The sequence below is a fragment of the Podarcis muralis genome, chromosome 6, assembly GCF_964188315.1.
Source record: "Podarcis muralis chromosome 6, rPodMur119.hap1.1, whole genome shotgun sequence".
NCBI lineage: Eukaryota > Metazoa > Chordata > Lepidosauria > Squamata > Lacertidae > Podarcis > Podarcis muralis.
In genome coordinates this window covers 45,261,853-45,280,558 of record NC_135660.1, presented here as the reverse complement: position 1 = coordinate 45,280,558, position 18,706 = coordinate 45,261,853, and the positions used below count along the sequence as shown (strand labels likewise).

The following is an 18,706-nucleotide window of genomic DNA, read 5'->3' as shown; positions in this document are numbered from 1 at the left end:
CCCTAGGCCCTGTCTTTCTTCCTTCCCTATTCCATAATGCTGTTGGAATGCCTCTTGATCTACAAATGCCCTTGTTTAGCGCATGCATCCTTTTGGCAGGCATCCAGCAGATAAGAGCCCTTTTCCAAGTAGTACTATCTGGCAAGAGCCTCTCATTTGCTCTGGTGCGCTGTGGTTTTGGCATAAGAAGTCTTTGTGTGTCATTCCAGCCACCACATAGACTGCTTTATACATGCATAACTGTCACGTCCACAAATGTGAAGCAAATTCAGATCTGCTGCCAGATACATCACCAGGGGGGGGGGGGAAGGACACTGCTTTTGTATAAAATTTGAATTTGGTAACTTAGATGTATAGGTGAAAGTCTATAAATAATTACTGTATTTAAACAGAAATATTGCAATCTGCCTAAAATTTGGAAATAATTACTATATTGGGGAAAGACAACAGTTGACTTGTATGCCTGCTGACCATGTGCTGTTAACTGTGGATGGGCAACTTCAAGGCAACTTGTAAATGAAGGAGGGGGAGGCACAAAATCAGATGGGGGTGGAAAGAATCCCAGCTTAAAACAAGATCTCGTTTCTTCCTTCCAGCTCCCAAACCCCAGGACTGTTGTACCCAAACCCCAGGGTACCAACCCCATGGACTCTAGTAGGGTGCCAAATCGCCAGGGTGAAAGCCAGCCTTGCATGGTAGAACTGCCACCATACCCCTGTTGGTCCCCCAACCTGGGCCAGTGGAAACTCAAGCTGTTTCTGGAATTCTCTGGAATTCTCAAAGACAGGAGTCAACCTACTTTTCTGCTTTTTGAACCCCAAGACTACAAATTACTTAGCAGGGGATTTTTTTTGCTGTAAAATTTAAAAAATCTGCCCTATCCTCTTACCTATATTATCTTGATGCCAGGAGAAATGTCTTTTTACATCTTAGTTAGCAATGGAATGTGTTTTCTTGATGCCCTATATTTTAAAGTGTCCTTGCAGGGGAACAAATTGGAGTCTTGTGGAATTAAATAGATGTATTATCTCATGGCTCCACTAACATAATATCCATAGGGTAGACCTCAGATCTCCTAGCTCAGAACTTCCAAGTTCTGATTTGTTCGTCTTGTACTATTGTCTCAGGAAGCATGGCAGAACAGGACCTGCTAGTATGTGTCTAGCCACAGTGTGGTGCTGTTGAAGCAAACTTGAGCATGAGCTGGAACTTGCAACTGGGTCCCTCAAATACTGTACACAGATTTATTGAATGGATTAACAAGCTATTAACATTGAATTTGACTAATAATAATAATAATAACCCAGAGAGGGGCACTGCTTGGAGAAGTGATCAAGAAACCAAGCTATGAAATTCAAGGAGGACTAGAAAGAACTAGCAAAGTCACTGTTACTAAAGCATATTCAAACAAACATAAGAAGAGCCTGCTGGATCAGGCCAATGGCACATCTAATCCAGAATCCTATTCTCACAGTGGCCAACCAGATGCCCGTGGGAAACCCACAAGCAGCACCCAAGCACAAGAGCACGCTCCTCTCCTGCAGTTTCCAGCAACTTTTATTCAGAAGCTTTACTGCCTCCCACTATGGAGGCAGAGCATAGCCATCACAGCTAGTAACCATTCATAGCTTTATCCTCCATGAATTTGTCCAAAACTTAAAGCCACCCAAGTTAGTGGCCATTACTGCCTCCTGTGGGAGTGCGTTTAAATATGTGCAGTGTTGTATTAAGTTGCACTTAAGTTGTATTAAGGCAAGCAGATAAGCCAGGTTCAGAAGCCTGGCTGAGGTTAGTCTCCAAGGCAGGTACAATGTGACTCAAGAGCTTCAAGCAATGGCATGTAAAAACATGGAGGAAAGGTGTATTATGCCATTTCTCTTCAGGTAGTTTGGACACCTCAAGAACAGGACGTGAAGCTCAGGGACACTTCTTTTTTGCTTTTGCAACACTAGACTACTACAACACCTCTGAGCCCAGATGCTAAGCCAGCAGGACCTCTGCATGCAGAATGTATTCAAATTACATAGCATATTTTTCAGAATGCTTCACAAAGGCTTGGGGTTTTATTCACTTAGTTGAAATTTTGAGTCACTTTATCTTATGAAGCTCAGCACTTGTTGGAATATCTTAATCATGCAGAAACCATTACTATGGGACAAGTGTGTTCTTGCTGTCCTTATATGGCATACTGTAGAGTTAGTGCAGGACTGGGGACTGGGCATGAAAAATACTTCCTTATAGCGGTGATCTCTGTTGATTGGGGCTCCCAGTATTAGTGAATCAGAATTTTTTCTAGTCTTTGAGCTTCTTTTGACTAAATCAAGATTCTTGCATGTCTAGCATTGCAATTGTGGCAGTCATAGATAACACAGCAGCGGAGTAAGAGGGAAGAAGGAAATGGGAAATTGTGATTTCTACAGAAGGCATCTCATGCCAAGGTAGAAAGCATTCTGTCAAGGTTATGGATAATGCTATTTCTTATTGCATAGCAGAGCCTAACTCCCAGTCGTGTATTATCAGATGAATGGGATTAGAGCCTTTTTGTCATAGTGAGTCAGAGTTTCATTTCCTAGCCGGAGTGCATTTTAAATAATGATCTATGAACATATACACCTTGGCAAGGTACTTGACATGTTCCAGTTCCATTAATGGGTTTAGCAAAAGAAAAAGTTGCTGGCCTCATATGGAAATGATCTGACCATCATTGGCTGGTTTGTATAAAGACTCGCACACACACATGAGTTTGCAAATCATTGGTTGACAGGTGCTGTTATCCTGAACGTGTTGTGTTGTGCTGGTTTTGCTGATACAGAGTGTGTTTATCTGTCCCTTTCACTCCCTCTGCACAATAAGGAGGCTTCAAAATGTCTGGACAAAAATAGCCACTTTGAAAGTAGCACAGTGAAGGCCTGGTTGTCCTTGTTTGTTTTCTTTCAGCTATTTCCTGATCAAGTTCTCAATTTACAAGTCAAGAAGTTTCAGGCTGCCAGCATTGCAAAGACCACCTGAAATATAGAAAGAAGGGGGCATAGGCACACAATAGATGCTTGTGATCAGAATGGAGCTTGGATAAACCAGCACATTCCCTCCCATGGGTTGCCCTCATTTACAAATGTGTTGTTTTTCTTCCCTTACAATAATATAAGCAGTTTCCTCCTGCAGTGAGCAGTTGAGATGTACCTTAGCGTTTACAACTGGAACATGGTGGCTAGCCTTCCTCTCTAAAGCTTTGTGCATTGGATCTCTTGACCGGTTTTCAGTTCACTCATCAATAAATTCTACCAATATTTTCAAAGCTGGTGGGGGAAAGTGCATTGTTACCCTTAATGTATCTTCCTCCCACATGCAAAGATGTCCACACACTAGAGGAACTTTGAAAAAGGGGATAGAGGTGCTCATCTTACTGAGCATCACAATAACTTTGTAAGGATAGCAATATATATATATATATATATATATATATATATATATATATATATATTCCCATTTCTTGTTATTCCTCCCCTATTTTACAGATGAAGAGGTCAGATTCATCAGATTCAATTTTCAAAGAGATGAGATCTCACTGCATTTAAAGTAAGCTCTAGCCTAGCCTTCCCTTCAAAGCAAATCCCGGGTTTACCTTAGACCCAAGGTTCATATGCGTGTCTTGTTTTTGTTTTGTTAATCTAAGGTAGCCATCTCTTTCTCTGTTCTCATTGGGAGTGGTCAAATTCTTAGGTCTGGTTTGGATATCTGGGGTTTCCTCTTGATCCATAGTTTGTGCTTTTAAAATAATGTTATAGGAACATGATTATTTATTTATTTTTGCAGGGGGGCTGAACATTGTGCAATTGTGAAAGTAACCTAATTGGTTAATACAAGGCATCAAGGAAAACACTGAATTATTTTCAGAAACTGGGGATAGATACACATTCCTATGTTTTCATGTGATTGTTCCCTCTATCAACTGATCACCTATCTGAGCCAACTGACACACGAGTTATTGTGATGCACTAACCAATGAGAAGGAACCTCACCTATGCTAAGCATCCTGTGACTATCACATAAAACCTAGTGTGGAAATCTATTGTATATGTCCCAGGGTGATCCATAAGACAGCAGCAGCCTCCAGTTTTAGTATAAAGCATTTCCCTCAACCTTTACATTTTTTTAATGTATATTGTAGTGGTTTGTGACTAGTGCTGTGCTTAACACCTGCCTTCCAATTTTCTGCCTTTTTATCTAGACATATTGCAATTTCTGTCCCCTTTTTATAAGTGCAGGGTGTTACATTGTTGCAAGGTGACTCGAGGTGTGTTTTTCTTTCCAGTAAACTGTTATCCAACACATTGCAGCCTCCCTGGATGTCCACAGTTCCTGATCGGGGGTGTGTGTGTGTGAATGCATAGGAGGGTGTCTTCCACTGAGCTTGAACTGACGCTTGGGCACCTGGGAAGTCTGTAGAGTGCGGACCACTGATTATTTTGTTGAATTAAAAAAAGGACAATCACAAATATCCCTTGACCACCTCAAAAGCATAGGGGTAAAAAACTTGCACCCTACCCACAAGAATTTCACAAGCTTTCTCTCCCCTTAGATACCTTTCAAACACAATTTCTTTTCTAATTGAAGAAAAATGTGGGAGAAAATGTTGGTATGACCCCCCTCTTTATTTGCACAACTCTCTGTAGTGCTTTTCACCGAAAGCATTCCAAAGGAGCCATCTACATAAAAATCAGTGTCTTGAAGTCTGTTTATGCAGGGTTTGAATATAGGCCATGTAATCATTTTCTCCCCGCAGAAATTATTCTATGTGTGATTATCACTGTTGCTAGTTGTATATTCTTGTTTGTAATTTGCCATAGTAATTCGGCTGTTGGCAGTGATACTTGCTACATATTTCCTATGTAGGGTGGGATTCCACCCTATTGCTAATTGCAATGCCATTTTCTGCAATGCACTTGCACCCAACAGCGTATGTTAAAGATGCTGTCATCCCATGAAGTAAGGACTGCTCGTGCCATTATTTGATTTAATGTTGTGGTGGTTTGCTTTTTTATTGCTTTGTTTATATTTCATGTTAAATATTTTCTTGGGTTACAAAAGTACATACATGGTCTCTATTTTCAGATCATAAAGTCCTTTCTACAGATAAGTTATATTCAATGTGAGACATGAATGTTCTATACAGTATAAGGGTTTATTTTTCATGTTGTCCCCCATTCTGGGATTGATTTAATGAAGAGTGGGTTTAAAGTCACCTAATTAAAGAAAATTACATTTGCACTCAGGGAAATGGCTCCCACAAAGTCAGTCTTGAGTTTCTGTATATTCCAAAAGATATTGTAATTTTTTAATCTATATGCGTGACTCCTTCCAGAAACCATGAATGGCAAGATTCCAGAATACAGCGGAGTTCTGTGGCAGTCATTGGGCATGTCTAATTAGCATCAACTGGAACACTTTACTTATTTGCACACACAGTATACTCACTGATATGTATCACAGAAGTGCCAAGTGCCCATAAAAGGTAAATATAAAGTTGATAGTGGATGGAGTGGAGTTCGACATCACAGTACCCAATAGATGCAAACTGACCTATTATTTGGGTGCTCCTGATAGAATTAGCATGATTGTTGAGCTTGCTCCTGTGAATCATGCACCTTGAGCATCATAACTCTTATTTGTCTTTTGTTCCAGGCTAAACATGCCCATCTCCTCCAAACTCTCCTCCTCAGATGCCAAGTCCCTCACCATCTTTGACACCCTTCTCTGGACATGGCCTAGTTTGTTGGTATCCTCCTTAGACTGGACACAGTTGACATGAGGTATGACCAAAGCAGAATAAGAGTGGTGCCATTGCTTTTCATGCTTTTGTTGACACAGCTTAAATTGTAGCCAACTTTTTAGCTGTTGCCAAGGACGTTAGGTCTTTAAAAGGATTCAAAGCACAGGTCCATGACATAGATTTGCACAAAAGTTTTATTTCCTAAGTTATATACATGTATGTAATTTTAGGTCTACTTTCAGAGGGAAGGGAAAGGGCAGAAGACCTGAAGTGTGCAAAAGACCCAGGGCTCAGCTCCCCCAGATCCCCTAACAATGCCCTAGACTTGCATAGCATTGCTAGCTCATGTAGAGACAGTAGCTTACTAAAAGCCCTTCTTCCTTTTTTCTGAACTTATTGCTGTGAAGCCAAGTGTCACCAGTCTTACACTTGTGCACCTGATTATTTTGGTAATTTTACCTTTTGGAGCTAAAACGGTAAATTCCTTTTTCTGCTATTGTAAGTTAATTTCACCTGCTCAGCATGATATGCAAGAGTTGGTCATCTTTTTTTCATGCAGACAACATATTATTCCTTAGCACTTCAGTCCTAGTAACATTGTGCCCTGCTTGAGATTTTTTCATTCTCTTGCAAGCACAACTCATTATCGACGTCTGAGCTACAGTGGCAGCTGTTCCATTAGGATGAATGTGGCACTGCCCCACCAGCCTAAGTCTGCCCTCAGCCAGCCCTCCCCTACCCATCTGCCTGCCTTCTAACTTAACAACTAGTCTAGGGGGTGGCATTGCCTGTCAGCTTCCTCCTCCTTGGTCTCGGTGTTGCCCTTGCAGAACTCAACAGGGAGGAGGATAAGACTGAAATTAGGTATCACTACCTCCATTGGCTCTGGCTCCACCTGCTGCTGGCCTCCCTACCTTCTGCCCTACCAGCCCCACTGGGCACCAGCCACTAACGATGATAAAGACAATAAGATTGATTTGGGTGTGGGTGCAGAACTAACACATGCTATGCCTTCTGAAGAAACCAAGCAAAACATGAAAATCCTAAAGTAGCCTCCCCCCCCCCCCCCCCCTGTTCTCAACTACAAGACACCACAGCACTGAAAGCTACTTTGGCTATGTTGCAGCCAGCTTGTTACTGAATAGCTAGCAGGTTGATATCAGAATAAAGAGTATATGGCAATTAGACATGAATCCCCTTTATTACTACCTGTGGTTTTCAAAGGGCTGTCTCATTCTGTTGGGCAGCCTCATCTGAAATCCACAAGGAAATCTGAAATCCACAAGGAATACATATTGAGATTCCAGTTGCTTTATACAAGGGGTGTTGTTGTTTAGTCGTTTAGTTGTGTCCGACTCTTCGTGACCCCATGGACCAGAGCACGCCAGGCACTCCTGTCTTCCACTGCTTCCCGCAGTTTGGTCAAACTCATGCTGGTAGCTTCGAGAACACTGTCCAACCATCTCATCCTCTCTCGTCCCCTTCTCCTTGTGCCCTCCATCTTTCCCAACATTCCAGGGAGTCTTCTCTTCTCATGAGGTGGCCAAAGTATTGGAGCCTCAGCTTTGGGATCTTTCCTTCCAGTGAGCACTCAGGACTGATTTCCTTAAAAATGGATAGGTTTGATCTTCTTGCAGTCCATGGGACTCTCAAGAGTCTCCTCCAGCACCATAATTCAAAAGCATCAATTCTTCGGCAATCAGCCTTCTTTATTGTCCAGCTCTCACTTCCATACATCACTATTGGGAAAAGCATAGTTAAAACTATGCGGACCTTTGTTGGCAAGGTGATGTCTCTGCTTTTTAACATGCTGTCTAGGTTTGTCATTGCTTTTCTCCTGAGAAGCAGGCGTCTTTTAATTTCGTGACTGCTATTCACCATCTGCAGTGATCGTGGAACCCAAGAAAGTAAAATCTCTCACTGCCTCCATTTCTTCCCCTTCTATTTGCCAGGAGGTGATGGGACCAGTGGCCATGATCTTAGTTTTTTTGATGTTGGGCTTCAGACCATATTTATACAAGGGGTTGTTGTTGTTGTTTAGTCGTTTAGTCGTGTCCGACTCTTCGTGACCCCATGGACCAGAGCACACCAGACACTCCTGTCTTCCACTGCCTCCCGCAGTTATACAAGGGGTAGAGGGGTGCAAATCAAGCAATGAGCAAGTTAAATAGTCCATGTTAGGAATGTGAATTAACATGCAAGTAAAGGTGGAGTTTTGAAAGCAGTAGGATGGCATCTTGTAGGTCTCCTTCCAGCAACACCTGCAGCTGAGCTGGTGCCAAACATATTGCTCTGCTTTCGTTTGGACCACATTAGCAAGGCTGAGACAGGGTTCTTGTCTTGTCATCTGAACAGCCCAGAACTGCCCACACACTGCCCAGCCTTGCACTCCAGGGAGGTCACATCGGTGCTGCTAACTTTGACTTCACCCCTGGAGGCTCTTGGGACAGTTGGATGCCAGCAACAAGGGAGGTGGGGATTGGGGGGGGGGGCAGTGGCAATGCAGGCCCAACTGCAGACCCTTATTAGGGCTTCTAATCTAACCACGTCTAATTAGGAGTCGGCCCCAAAGAATTCAATCGGGTTTACTCCCAGGTAAATTTGATTGCACCCTAATCTCCCTTCCGCTCGCCTGCCTCCAGCCCAAGAACAGCAGTCCCCAAAGGGAGCCGGTTGTTCCGTCTTCTTAGAGAGATCTGTTTCTAGAGGAGATCTCCTCTGCCTTTCTTTTCTCGCCCGTCCCCGGGGAACTTCTCCCCACCCCGCAGCGGCTCGCAAAGTCGTTATTTCTGAAGGGGGCGGAGCTGCCCGGGCCAAGCTTCCTCGGCCGCCCAGCGCCCCCTCGGGGCTTGGGCGTGGAGAGGTGATCGCCCACTCCCCTTTCGGATCTCCTGTCCGGGGGAAGACCGGGCCCCCTCCTCCCCTCCGCGGGCGGCAAGCAGAGCCCAGCCCTCCTGCCTCCCGACCGGCCGCCCCCTCCTCCTCCTCCTCCTCCTCCAGCCCCTCGCCTTGTTCCGCGCGGAGTGCAGATCGCGGCAGCAGGAGGCGAAGCCGAGAAGGCAGGGGAAGGGAGCTTCGCGCCCAGCCGCTCGCTCGCCTCTGCCCGAGCCGGCCCGCCGCCTTCTGCCTGCCTCCTCCTTCCTTCCTTCCCCCGGGGCGGCTGCAGCAGCTGCACCAAGGAGCGTTGCCAAGGATCCGCCGCTGTTGGGCACGAAGCGGGGGCCGAAGAGAACCGCTCAGCGGCGACTCGGGTGTAGGGACGAGGGGAAAGGAGGCAGGCAGGCATATAGACACACGAGCACGCGGGACACCGCGTCGGGGATCCGTACAGGGACTGCAAAACTTGATCCGCCTTTAGGAGGGGGGAGGGGGGACTCAATAGAGACTCCCTCCCATCCATATAAACGCAGCCTTGGACCAGAAGGAATCCCCTTAGTCCCACCAGAATATAAGAGCCGAGCTCTTTTGAAAGTAGCCGAAGACCATTTCTGCCCTTTCCTCTCTCCCAGGGCCAAGGGGAGGATCGTGAGCGGTGTGACCAGGCTCTCCAAGATTGGTGCATACATACATACATACATACATACATACATACATATATATACAGTACTTAAGGACATCTCCTTCTGTTGAAGCTTGGGGAAGTTTTGCTTCTCTTCTGGTGCCAGCAACGAAGAAAAGAAAAAAAGGGAGAGAGAGAGAAGGGAAGGCACCAGCTTCCTAGGAAATCCTTCTTGAGCGCCAAGGAGCCATCCTGAAAGAATAAGCACACTCATCATAATACAAGGATACATCTGGACTCTGTTTGCATTTCCTGGTTTTCCTGGGGACGAAGATGCTGTCCTACAGCGTGCTGGATGCTAATGTGGTGGACGTGGAAAAAAGGCGAAACCCATCCAAGCATTATGTGAGTACATAGATGGGGGCTGAATAATGCTTGCATGGGAGGGGGGTGCCATTAATGTCCAGTTTTGCCAAGGCAAGGCTGCATGTCCTGGCAATGGGTGTCATCCTTGAAGCATTTTACAAGGCTGGCTGTTTGGGTTTGCAAAGAGCCAGAGAAATGATTTGGAAAGTGAAGTGGGTGGGATAGGGTTTCTGAGTGTGTGCTGTGCCCCACTGATGAACTTTATGAAGCACCTTTACCACCAAGGAAGAAGGTGAGCATAGGGGGTTTTGCAAGCATTTCAGTTTGGCGCAATCGTGTCTCTCGGGTGCAGTGTTGTGTAACATAGCCTATACTGTATAAGAAGGACACTGTTTGGAACAGGCTGCACCTTCCCAGGTGGTCTGAAAAGCACACAGGATGAGTATATGGGTGTTGTTTTGTTTTTAAAGAGCTCTTCTCGCTCAATTTGAAATCAGTTTTGCAGGCTGTTTTAAATAATCCTGCTGCAAACAAAGTTCCTCGGCCACATCCTTGCTTGTTTTTGATGAGCATTGGTAGCATGCTAGGATTTGGGTGGAGTGTTTGGTGCAGGACAGACATGAACTAGACTAGATGATGCTTAGCTCCTCTCCAGCCCTGAGTCTATAATGGCAGTCCCAGTTTATTCATGCACAAGAATGTTGCCCTCTGGTCAAATTGGCTGACCATTTTTTGCCCTTTCCATGGAGCAGGAGGCACATGTTGTGTTATTTTGAGCCATCTGGGCTTGTCTGACCCAACTTATTATTTTGACCTGGATGCACATTTGGCAGGGGTGTCCCTCAGTTCCTCATAAACATTCAGTTCTGCTATTCTGGAATGCTCCTGCCCCTGACCTGAGCCTTAGAGGGCTTTTGCACATTGGAGCAAAAGGTAGACTTGCAACTTTCCTATCTTCCCATTAATGTAGGGACGTCCACATGATGCCCTCCCCATTCCAGTGTTGCCCTGAACCTTCCATCCTTTTAATACAGGTGTTTTTTTAAACCCTTGGAAAGTCTGAAATGATCAGGATGGAGAAACACCTGCATGTACCGGGGAGAGGTCCAGGAAAACATTGGGATGGGGATGAAGTCTTGTGGGTGCACCTGTGTTAATGGGGAGACTGGTAGGTGCAAATCCAAGCCCACAGAAAGACAGTGGTTAGGGCATTTCTTCCCAGAGCATTTTGGAATAGCTGTTTAAGGACCTTGAATTTTTCCTAGGTGGGTGTCCCATTTTCTCTGTTATGCTTTATTGGCAAAATTCGTTGCTTGACTTTCTCATTAGAGATCCAAGGCAGTGACCGTACATGAACCCTCGGTTTCTTCTCTTTAGCTGAGCCAGCTCAATCAATGTGCAGTGCTTGGTTGTGCTCCTGTGCGGTGCAGGCCAGGACATGGACATAGTCACTGCAGGACAAACCTCAGTGAAAAGATCCAAAGAGGATGAAAATGTTAGTCACTACGACATGGGACTAACTGAGGGCCATATATGCTTTCAGATCTATTGGCCCCAATATTTGATAATACCAAGGGTGGTAAATCTGTTATCCTATCCTTGCCAGTAGGTAAGGACTATATATTTTAGGTTAATTCTCATAGGGTGATATTCTGCTAATCAGTGCAAGGATTTATGGGCAGTAGGACTTTCATGTTTTCCCAACCCTGTGCTCTCTCAACAGCCTCCCAAAATCTCCTCCAGAGGGTTGGGGGAACCCCTAGAACAGATTTAAGAGACATGCGGGGGGGGGGGGGGAGAGATGCAAGCAGAAATAATTTCATGGATGAAACAATTGCCTTAATGCCATGTTGCACTCCACCTATAATATTTTCATGGAACTCCAAACTCTGTTTTGGATGTGGGCGAAATGTTTTGCTGGAGCTGTATACTATTTTGCTGGTGTTCCATACCTACAATTTCCCACCAGCTTTGCCTACTGAACACAAGCTGGTAACTGAGCACCAGAGAATAACTTTCCCCTTCCAACTGTTCACTGACAGGTATCAAGGGAATTTGATTAATCCTACAGATTTCAACACTAAACTTTGTCATGTTGTCATCATCCGTTTTGAACTGAAGTGAAATAGTAGATGAGGCAAGGAGTAATCACAGCCTTGGAGAAGGACGAAAGGGCAGGAGTTCTTGCGTCAGTCCTCTACCTGACAGCCAAGTCATGCACAAGAGTGGATATAAAGAGCATTATTAGTATTGGCATCTTTCTCCATATTTCTGCCAAGGACCCTGTGGAAGTAGCCTATCAGATGTGCAGCTTGCTTTTTGTGAATTCAACCTTAAATGACATTATTTTTCACAAGGTTCAGTTTGCCAAGTTAACCAGGATCTACTTGTAATCTTGTTCATTTTAAAGCTCAGCTTTGCTCCAGACAGCAAAATGTATTGGGCTGGTATTACCACCAGTGTTTCAGCAGACGTTCTCTTAAATTGAAAACTGCTGGTGTAAGGGAAGGGCTTTTCTGATTATTAGGCTAAAAGTATATCTAGCCAAGCATTCTGCTTCACACATTGACTAACCAGAAAACCCACTAACCACACAGCCTGAAAGCCATAGCTGGCTCCTCCTATTGTGCTTCCCCGGTAGACTGCCACTAAATTTGAAGGTTCTATTAGTCTTGGCAAATCACTACTGGTAGAGTTATTCTCCATGAATATAGCTGATCTCTCCTTGAAACAATTGAAGCCAGTGGCTATCACCTGTCTACTCCCTGCTCTAAGAACTAAAATGCATAACATATTCAGCAGTTATGATACAAGATGCAATGCCAGCCATAGAAGTGAACAATTGAGGACAAAGGGTGGTATTATGTCATACAGTTGTTCAGTTCTTTGGTAGTTTGTGCCATAGACAGTGAGTATTGTGGGTGATATTCACATATCTGGGTATAACTGTGAGACAGTTCTGTGTCACACTGGGTGCTATCAGGTTGTGTTCTTATCTACACTTACCTGGAAGTAAGCATGTTAATACTCAGTTGGACTGACTTTTAAAATGTTTACAGTTTGAGATCCTTCAAAGCAAGTATTTTTCATGTGTAAAACAAGCAAACAACCCTCAGTTATAGAGACTGAGTAACTGAATCTAGATCAGGGGTTGCTAATGCAAACCCTGTGGGTGCTAGTGTGCTCTGCCAGTACCACCTATGACACCTGCAAAAGATTGTAGTAAATGTTCCTTCAGAAATCAGCACTACACCAGAGACTTATTTGCTCTTCCTGCTCAGTTTGTTTGCACTAGTTCTGCTTCTCCTGTATTGGAGACACTCCCTTAAACATGTCCACATCTTGTTGGTGCCTTGATTAGACACCCACCCTCCCATTTTGAGGAGAGGTGCAAAGAGCTACTCTGTAAGTGATAATAGTGGATGATGTGGCAGCCATTTGTGCTATGCCATACCCCCATGGCATCATTTTGTGACTGGTGTTCGTGGCACCTTCTCAAATTCCAAAGGTGCCCACTCGCCAAAAAAGGTCGGTGATGCCTGCTAGACTTGTATGCTATACTTTTTTTTAAAAAAAAACAGCAATATTTGAATATTAAAGTCAAATTCTCTTGTTAATAAATGCAAATTAGATAGAAATGCTTGATTAAATTACATGCATATTTCAGTTGTTACCAAGTGGTTTTCATAATTTGGATTTTAATTCCAGTGTTTGAGGTCTGGGTTAAAAAAAAAAAAGTGGGACCTAGGAAAATAAGAGTGCAGAATTGTATTCATCTTTTAAATATTTCCTTGTAACCATGAGGACCAGAAACTTGATCTTTTAGCAAAATGAAATGTTTCGTTTTCAAAATTCCATGGCAGCAGAAAGATTCTGATTTAGTACTTACACAGATTGCTAGACTACTGCCAGTCAGAATGGGGTTGTGCAATACTAACATGAGATTTGCTGTGCTCTGTTGAAAAATGTTCCTTGCTTCTACATGAATGAATGAACACTGCAATGACTTAATTAGGGCTTCTGATCCTCTTTCCTCCCCATTCCAACTCTCTGGAGGATGCTCTTTGATTTCCCAGACTCAGGTTCTCTGATATATCAAATCGATATTGGCTGACTGGACTCATCCAAGAGTGCTTTCATTTGCAATGTTTAACCTGATCTTCCAGATGTGTATTGAGAATGGGTGATCAAAACCCATCCACAGCCTCAGGCCAAATGCATGTACATGTATGCCTTTTCCTCCTTTCTGTGCATTAGTGCTGGCTAAGTGATTCCAGCTGCCATTATGATATTGTTCCTTTCAGGCCTTTTTCATATGCTTTATTCAGTCTGGTTTTAAATAGCTCACTGTTGCAATGTGCAAAGCTTGATTTTTAAATTTTTTTTTGCCTGTGTGGGGAAAATAAATGGTCTATGGCATTTTTCACCCAAGGTCAACATAGCAAAAGGGTTACTTTCATCTTGTTGATTGCCAGCTCTTATCTCTCACTTTCTCTTAGATGTTCGAAACCATACAGGGAGGAGCATACTTGGTCAAATATTTGCCAGTGTGATTCAGCAATACCTAACAAAACTATACACTGAGCTCCATGATTCCAGGAGATACAGGAGACATCTCCAACCCTAACATATGCTAAGTATGTGTAACTTAACTGCATTTGTTCACATTCATCCTTTGCCTGTTCTATAGCCACTTACCTCTTTTCTCTCTCCATTGTCAAACTTTAGATTCTAATCTCTCTGAGACAGGTCTTTTGCCTATTGGACTGGATCCAAAGATCCATTATAAGAACTCTTTTTGTGGAACACACCTACTCACCGAAGTGGGGCAATCTCCCCTAAACTGCTCTGTAAGGATGGAGGTGCAGGAGGCTGCAGCAAGAGGGGGAACTTCAGAAAATTGCCTCCTCTCTTCCTATGAGCCTCTGACAGATCTCAAATCCTCCCATTCACAGAAGGGGTCCTTCTGTGAATGGAACGTGTATCCAGCCTGATTATGGCATTGAATGAAAACAATAATATACCTTGAAAAATAAAGTAACAAGTTAACACAGAAGAGATGTTAACCTACACAAGATTTATGCATGCATGCTGCTTTCATTTTTGCTGTGCATGTGTGAAAGGCTTGTGTAAATGTTGGGTTGTATCCAGACATGCTTAGAAACATTGAGCTGTATCCAGTACTATTCCAGCAAGGTTCCTCTGGTGCAGCAGGATTTTCATTTTCTCACCTCCCTAAACCAGTATGCCCCCCCCCCAACTGCTCTGGAGGGTCCAAAGGAAAAAGAATAGGAAGTTCCATTGTACCCATGGAAGTTCCTTCTGCCAGTGGAGCTACAGTGTTGGATATGGCCCATTGAAATCAATGGGACTTAAAGTAGTCATGACCTACTTAGGCCCCATTGGCTATCATAAGTCCCACATATTTCAGTGGGTCTGTTCTAATCATGACTTAGTCCGGATTCAGCTCACTGCCAGTAAATATGAAGCCTGTCTGAAGGAGACATTGACGCATAGAGAGAACACAAGCTGCGTTCCCCAGCTCAGAACTGCTTCTTCGTGTGAATATTATCATCCTTCCCAAGGCTACCTCTGTCTATTACAGAGAGAAATAAAACTTCTTTTTCTACAAACAAAATTTGAATAAAATTTGGGGACATCCCTTCCCCCCACACTTTGTTTGGTAACGACATTGAATGTGTGTGCATACTTCTTAATTAAGACAAATTTGGTGCCCAACCTTTCTAACTTTTGCTCATATGAACACATGTTAGTTGCAGAAATATTGATTGGCCAAGACATGAGATTTTTTGCCCTGGTGTTTTTAAACCATTGTTTTACGGCAACTGAAAACTAAAACCAACTATTTTGTCTCTCTTTTTCTTCCCTAGCTTAATGACTAAAAGAAATGATACATTTCAATCTCATGTCACAACTCTTGAGTGATATCATTTGCAATCTAAAATTGTATTTCCTATTAGGTAATGATGAAACCGGCTTCAATAATGGCATTTGGTGCTCAGATGTATAGGCTGCCTTGGGAGGAAACAGCTGGCTTTTACACATTGCATAGGCTGTTTCTTTGTCAACAACCATTTTTATGTCGCTTCCTCTTCACGACCCAGTGTCCATTCAAAAGGAAACAGTTCACAGTTGGAAAGCAGGATTGCTGGAAAGCACTTAGCAATGCTGTGTTGAATGTGTGTGTAATCAAGTGCTTTGATGTGTCTCCGCAGAGCTGACTTCTTGTTTTTAGCCTCAGGCATCAATTATGTGTGAGCATAGGAAGCTGCCTAATAGTGAGTCAGACCTTGTGTCCATCTAGCTCAATACTGTCAATTGTCAGCAGCTTTTTTTTCATGGTAACAGAAACAGGTCTTTCCCAGCTCAACGGTTCATAGAATTATAGAGTTGGAAGGAACCCCAAGGGTCATCTAGCACAACCCCCTGCAATACAGGAATCTCAACTGTAGCATCCATGACAGATGACCATCCAACCTCTGTATAAAAACCTCCAAGGAAGGAGAGTCCACCACCTTCCGAGGGAGTCCATTCCACGGTTGAACAGCTCTTACCATCAAAAAGTTCTTCCTGATGTTTAGTCAGAATCTCCTTTCTTAAACCTGAAGCCATTGGTTAAGTTCCTAGTCTCTGGAGCTGGAGAAAACTTCCCTGGATCTGGTCACTGTACTTCTGTTGGTGCAGCCTAGAATAGCATTAGCTTTTTTTTGCTGCTGCATCACACTGTTGATTCATGTTAAGCTTGTGGTCTGCTAACACCTCTAGATCCTTTTCACATGTACAGCTGGCAAGCCAGGTGTCCCCATTTTATATTTGTGCAGCTGGTTCTCCTGTCTAAGTGTAGAACCTGACATTTGTCCCTATTGAAATTCATTTTGTTTGCGCCTAGTTCTCCAACTTGTTAAGGTCATTTTGAATCCTGATTCTGTAAGCAGGGATGGAGATCTAAAGCAGAGATGAAGGACAACCAGAGGTAGTTGGACTACAGCTCCCTTCATCCCCCACCCCTGGCCATGCTGGCTGGAGCTGTTGGGAAATGGAGTCCCAACAACATCTTGAAAGCTATAGGTTCTCCACCTCTGAACTAGAGAAGTAGAACATGGTGCAGTAGGCTTATCAAGACAAATGTAAGTTGTTACAAGACTGGAGCCAGGCTGTTCCCCCAAGAATAACAATTCCTATTAAATGGAAAAAAAGGATCCTGAAAAAGACCTCGAAGAGTGACACTCACAGTTTCTACAGTCATAAGGCACAGTACAGCGATAAAGGGAAGTATGTTTAAATTTCATTTATTTGATTTCAGTTAAAGAGAATGAAGCCTTAAGGCTGCAGTTCTAACCCTGCTTACCTGAGAGGAAGCCCAATTCAGAATGACTTACCAGGGTGGAAACAATTACACACCATTGCCCCCAAAAGCACGTTGTGGAGGCGATATGTAGCAAACATAGATTACTATTGTCACATAGTTGGATGAGTCAGGTTGGCCAGATGCAAAGGAGGAAAGGGCTTCTACATCTTTAATGGTTTTGCAAAAGAGGGAGTTTCACCAAGCAGAGCTTGCATGACAACCCACACTTGATTAAATTCCCTCTTCTATGCACCTATTAAAGCTATAGGGCTCCTGTCCTCATCTGGTCACCATAATATAAGATGACAAAATTGTTAAAATAACTTACTCTTTCTTTCTAACGCAATGATGCCCCCCCAACCCCAACTAAAGTTCTGTTCAGATCTGAACTGTAGTTACCATGGTTTCCTGATCATCCATATTTTATAGAACTCACTTCCTTAGGCTTATAATGATGATCAGTTAAATAAGCTATTTATTAAACCATGAACATAGGAATCTATCTGAGAGCAAAGATAGTGAAATAAAATCCTTTGTTTAGCTTGTATCAAATGTTTTGTTCAGTGCTTCAGCTCTCGCTCTAGAAATCTGATACTTCAGAGAATGAATTTTTAAAGAAAAAGCCAAGAATACCCTAGATGTTGAACTTGCAGATAAACTTTTAAAAATCATCTTTGCTGTATACAGAGTTAGAAAGTGGAATTGGTTACGATTATATTGTCTTTCTCCTGGAACATGGGAAACTTTTTTTTTTTTTTTTGAATGGCAATAATAAAAGAATGCATTTGTAGTTGCACTCTGCTTAGTGTAAATGTTTAGCTTTAATGTTAAACAAAGTTATAATAAGCCAGAACATTTTTTCCTAAGTGAGTGCTTCCTTCTAGACTGGCATGGAGAAATATTATGGTGAGGCACAAACAGCTTGGGAGTAGAGAATGAAACCACTTTTAAATTACAGTGGTACCTTGGGTTACATACGCTACAGGCCCCATTAGCTAAAGTGGTGCTTCAGGTTAAGAACAGTTTCAGGTTAAGAACGGACCTCCAGAACATATTAAGTACATAACCAGAGGTACCACTCTTGTCTCCTTTCCCCCTTTTTAAATCTCTGCTGGAGTTTTTCTATCCAAACCTGGATCTTGGCATCCAGGGAATTCTTTTTTATACCGTTATTTTTTTCTTGCACCCACACCCATTTTTCATAATAAATCCAAAACACCTCCAAGTACCATTTACATCAGGATCACTATAAAACAGTTGAGCACCCTCTAGCCTGATCCCAGTTCTGTTCAAGGTGTCTCAATACAGCATTTAGTTTTGGTTTGGCAAACTGTTCCCAGGAGGCTTTTGTTAAGCTTTTCCGTTGCTATAAATAAAGAAAACAGCCTTTAGTGCAAAATGTGGGCAATGTTTAGCACAAGAGGCCTGGGAACACAAAATGGATGACCTCACGTGAGGAGTCTTCCATTGACAACGACTACGAGCTGAGCTGGCTTCTAAGCCAGGCTTCTGGTAAAAGTAAGGCATGCTGCTTTCGTACAAGCAAGGGAGTCTGAACATCTGGAAATGTGGCTGTGAAAATGTCGCATAACATTTTCTGGCAAGCCAAAAGATTACAAGTTGTTATCACTGGGGTAGGGCCAGACCCTGCTGGAGACCATCCAGGAGTCTGATGTCACTATCAAAGACGTCAGCTACAGTA

At 43.3% G+C, this 18,706-nt stretch overlaps 1 protein-coding gene across 6 annotated transcripts in view; it reads left to right on the top strand.

Annotated features, from left to right (window-relative positions):
* The first annotated feature begins 8,642 nt into the window (after positions 1 to 8,642).
* Positions 8,643 to 18,706, top strand: part of SH3PXD2A (SH3 and PX domains 2A) — a 241,172-nt gene continuing 231,108 nt past the window's right edge. For 3 of the 6 annotated variants that reach the window (XM_028730368.2, XM_077930205.1, XM_028730364.2), the window contains exon 1: positions 8,645 to 9,674. In XM_028730368.2, coding sequence (XP_028586201.2) covers positions 9,603 to 9,674 — 72 coding nt within the window. In that variant the 5' untranslated portion in view covers positions 8,645 to 9,602. Of the gene's footprint in view, positions 9,675 to 14,134; positions 14,273 to 18,706 lie in introns of all 6 variants that reach the window. The other 3 variants (XM_028730370.2, XM_028730369.2, XM_028730366.2) reach the window with 3 other exon arrangements.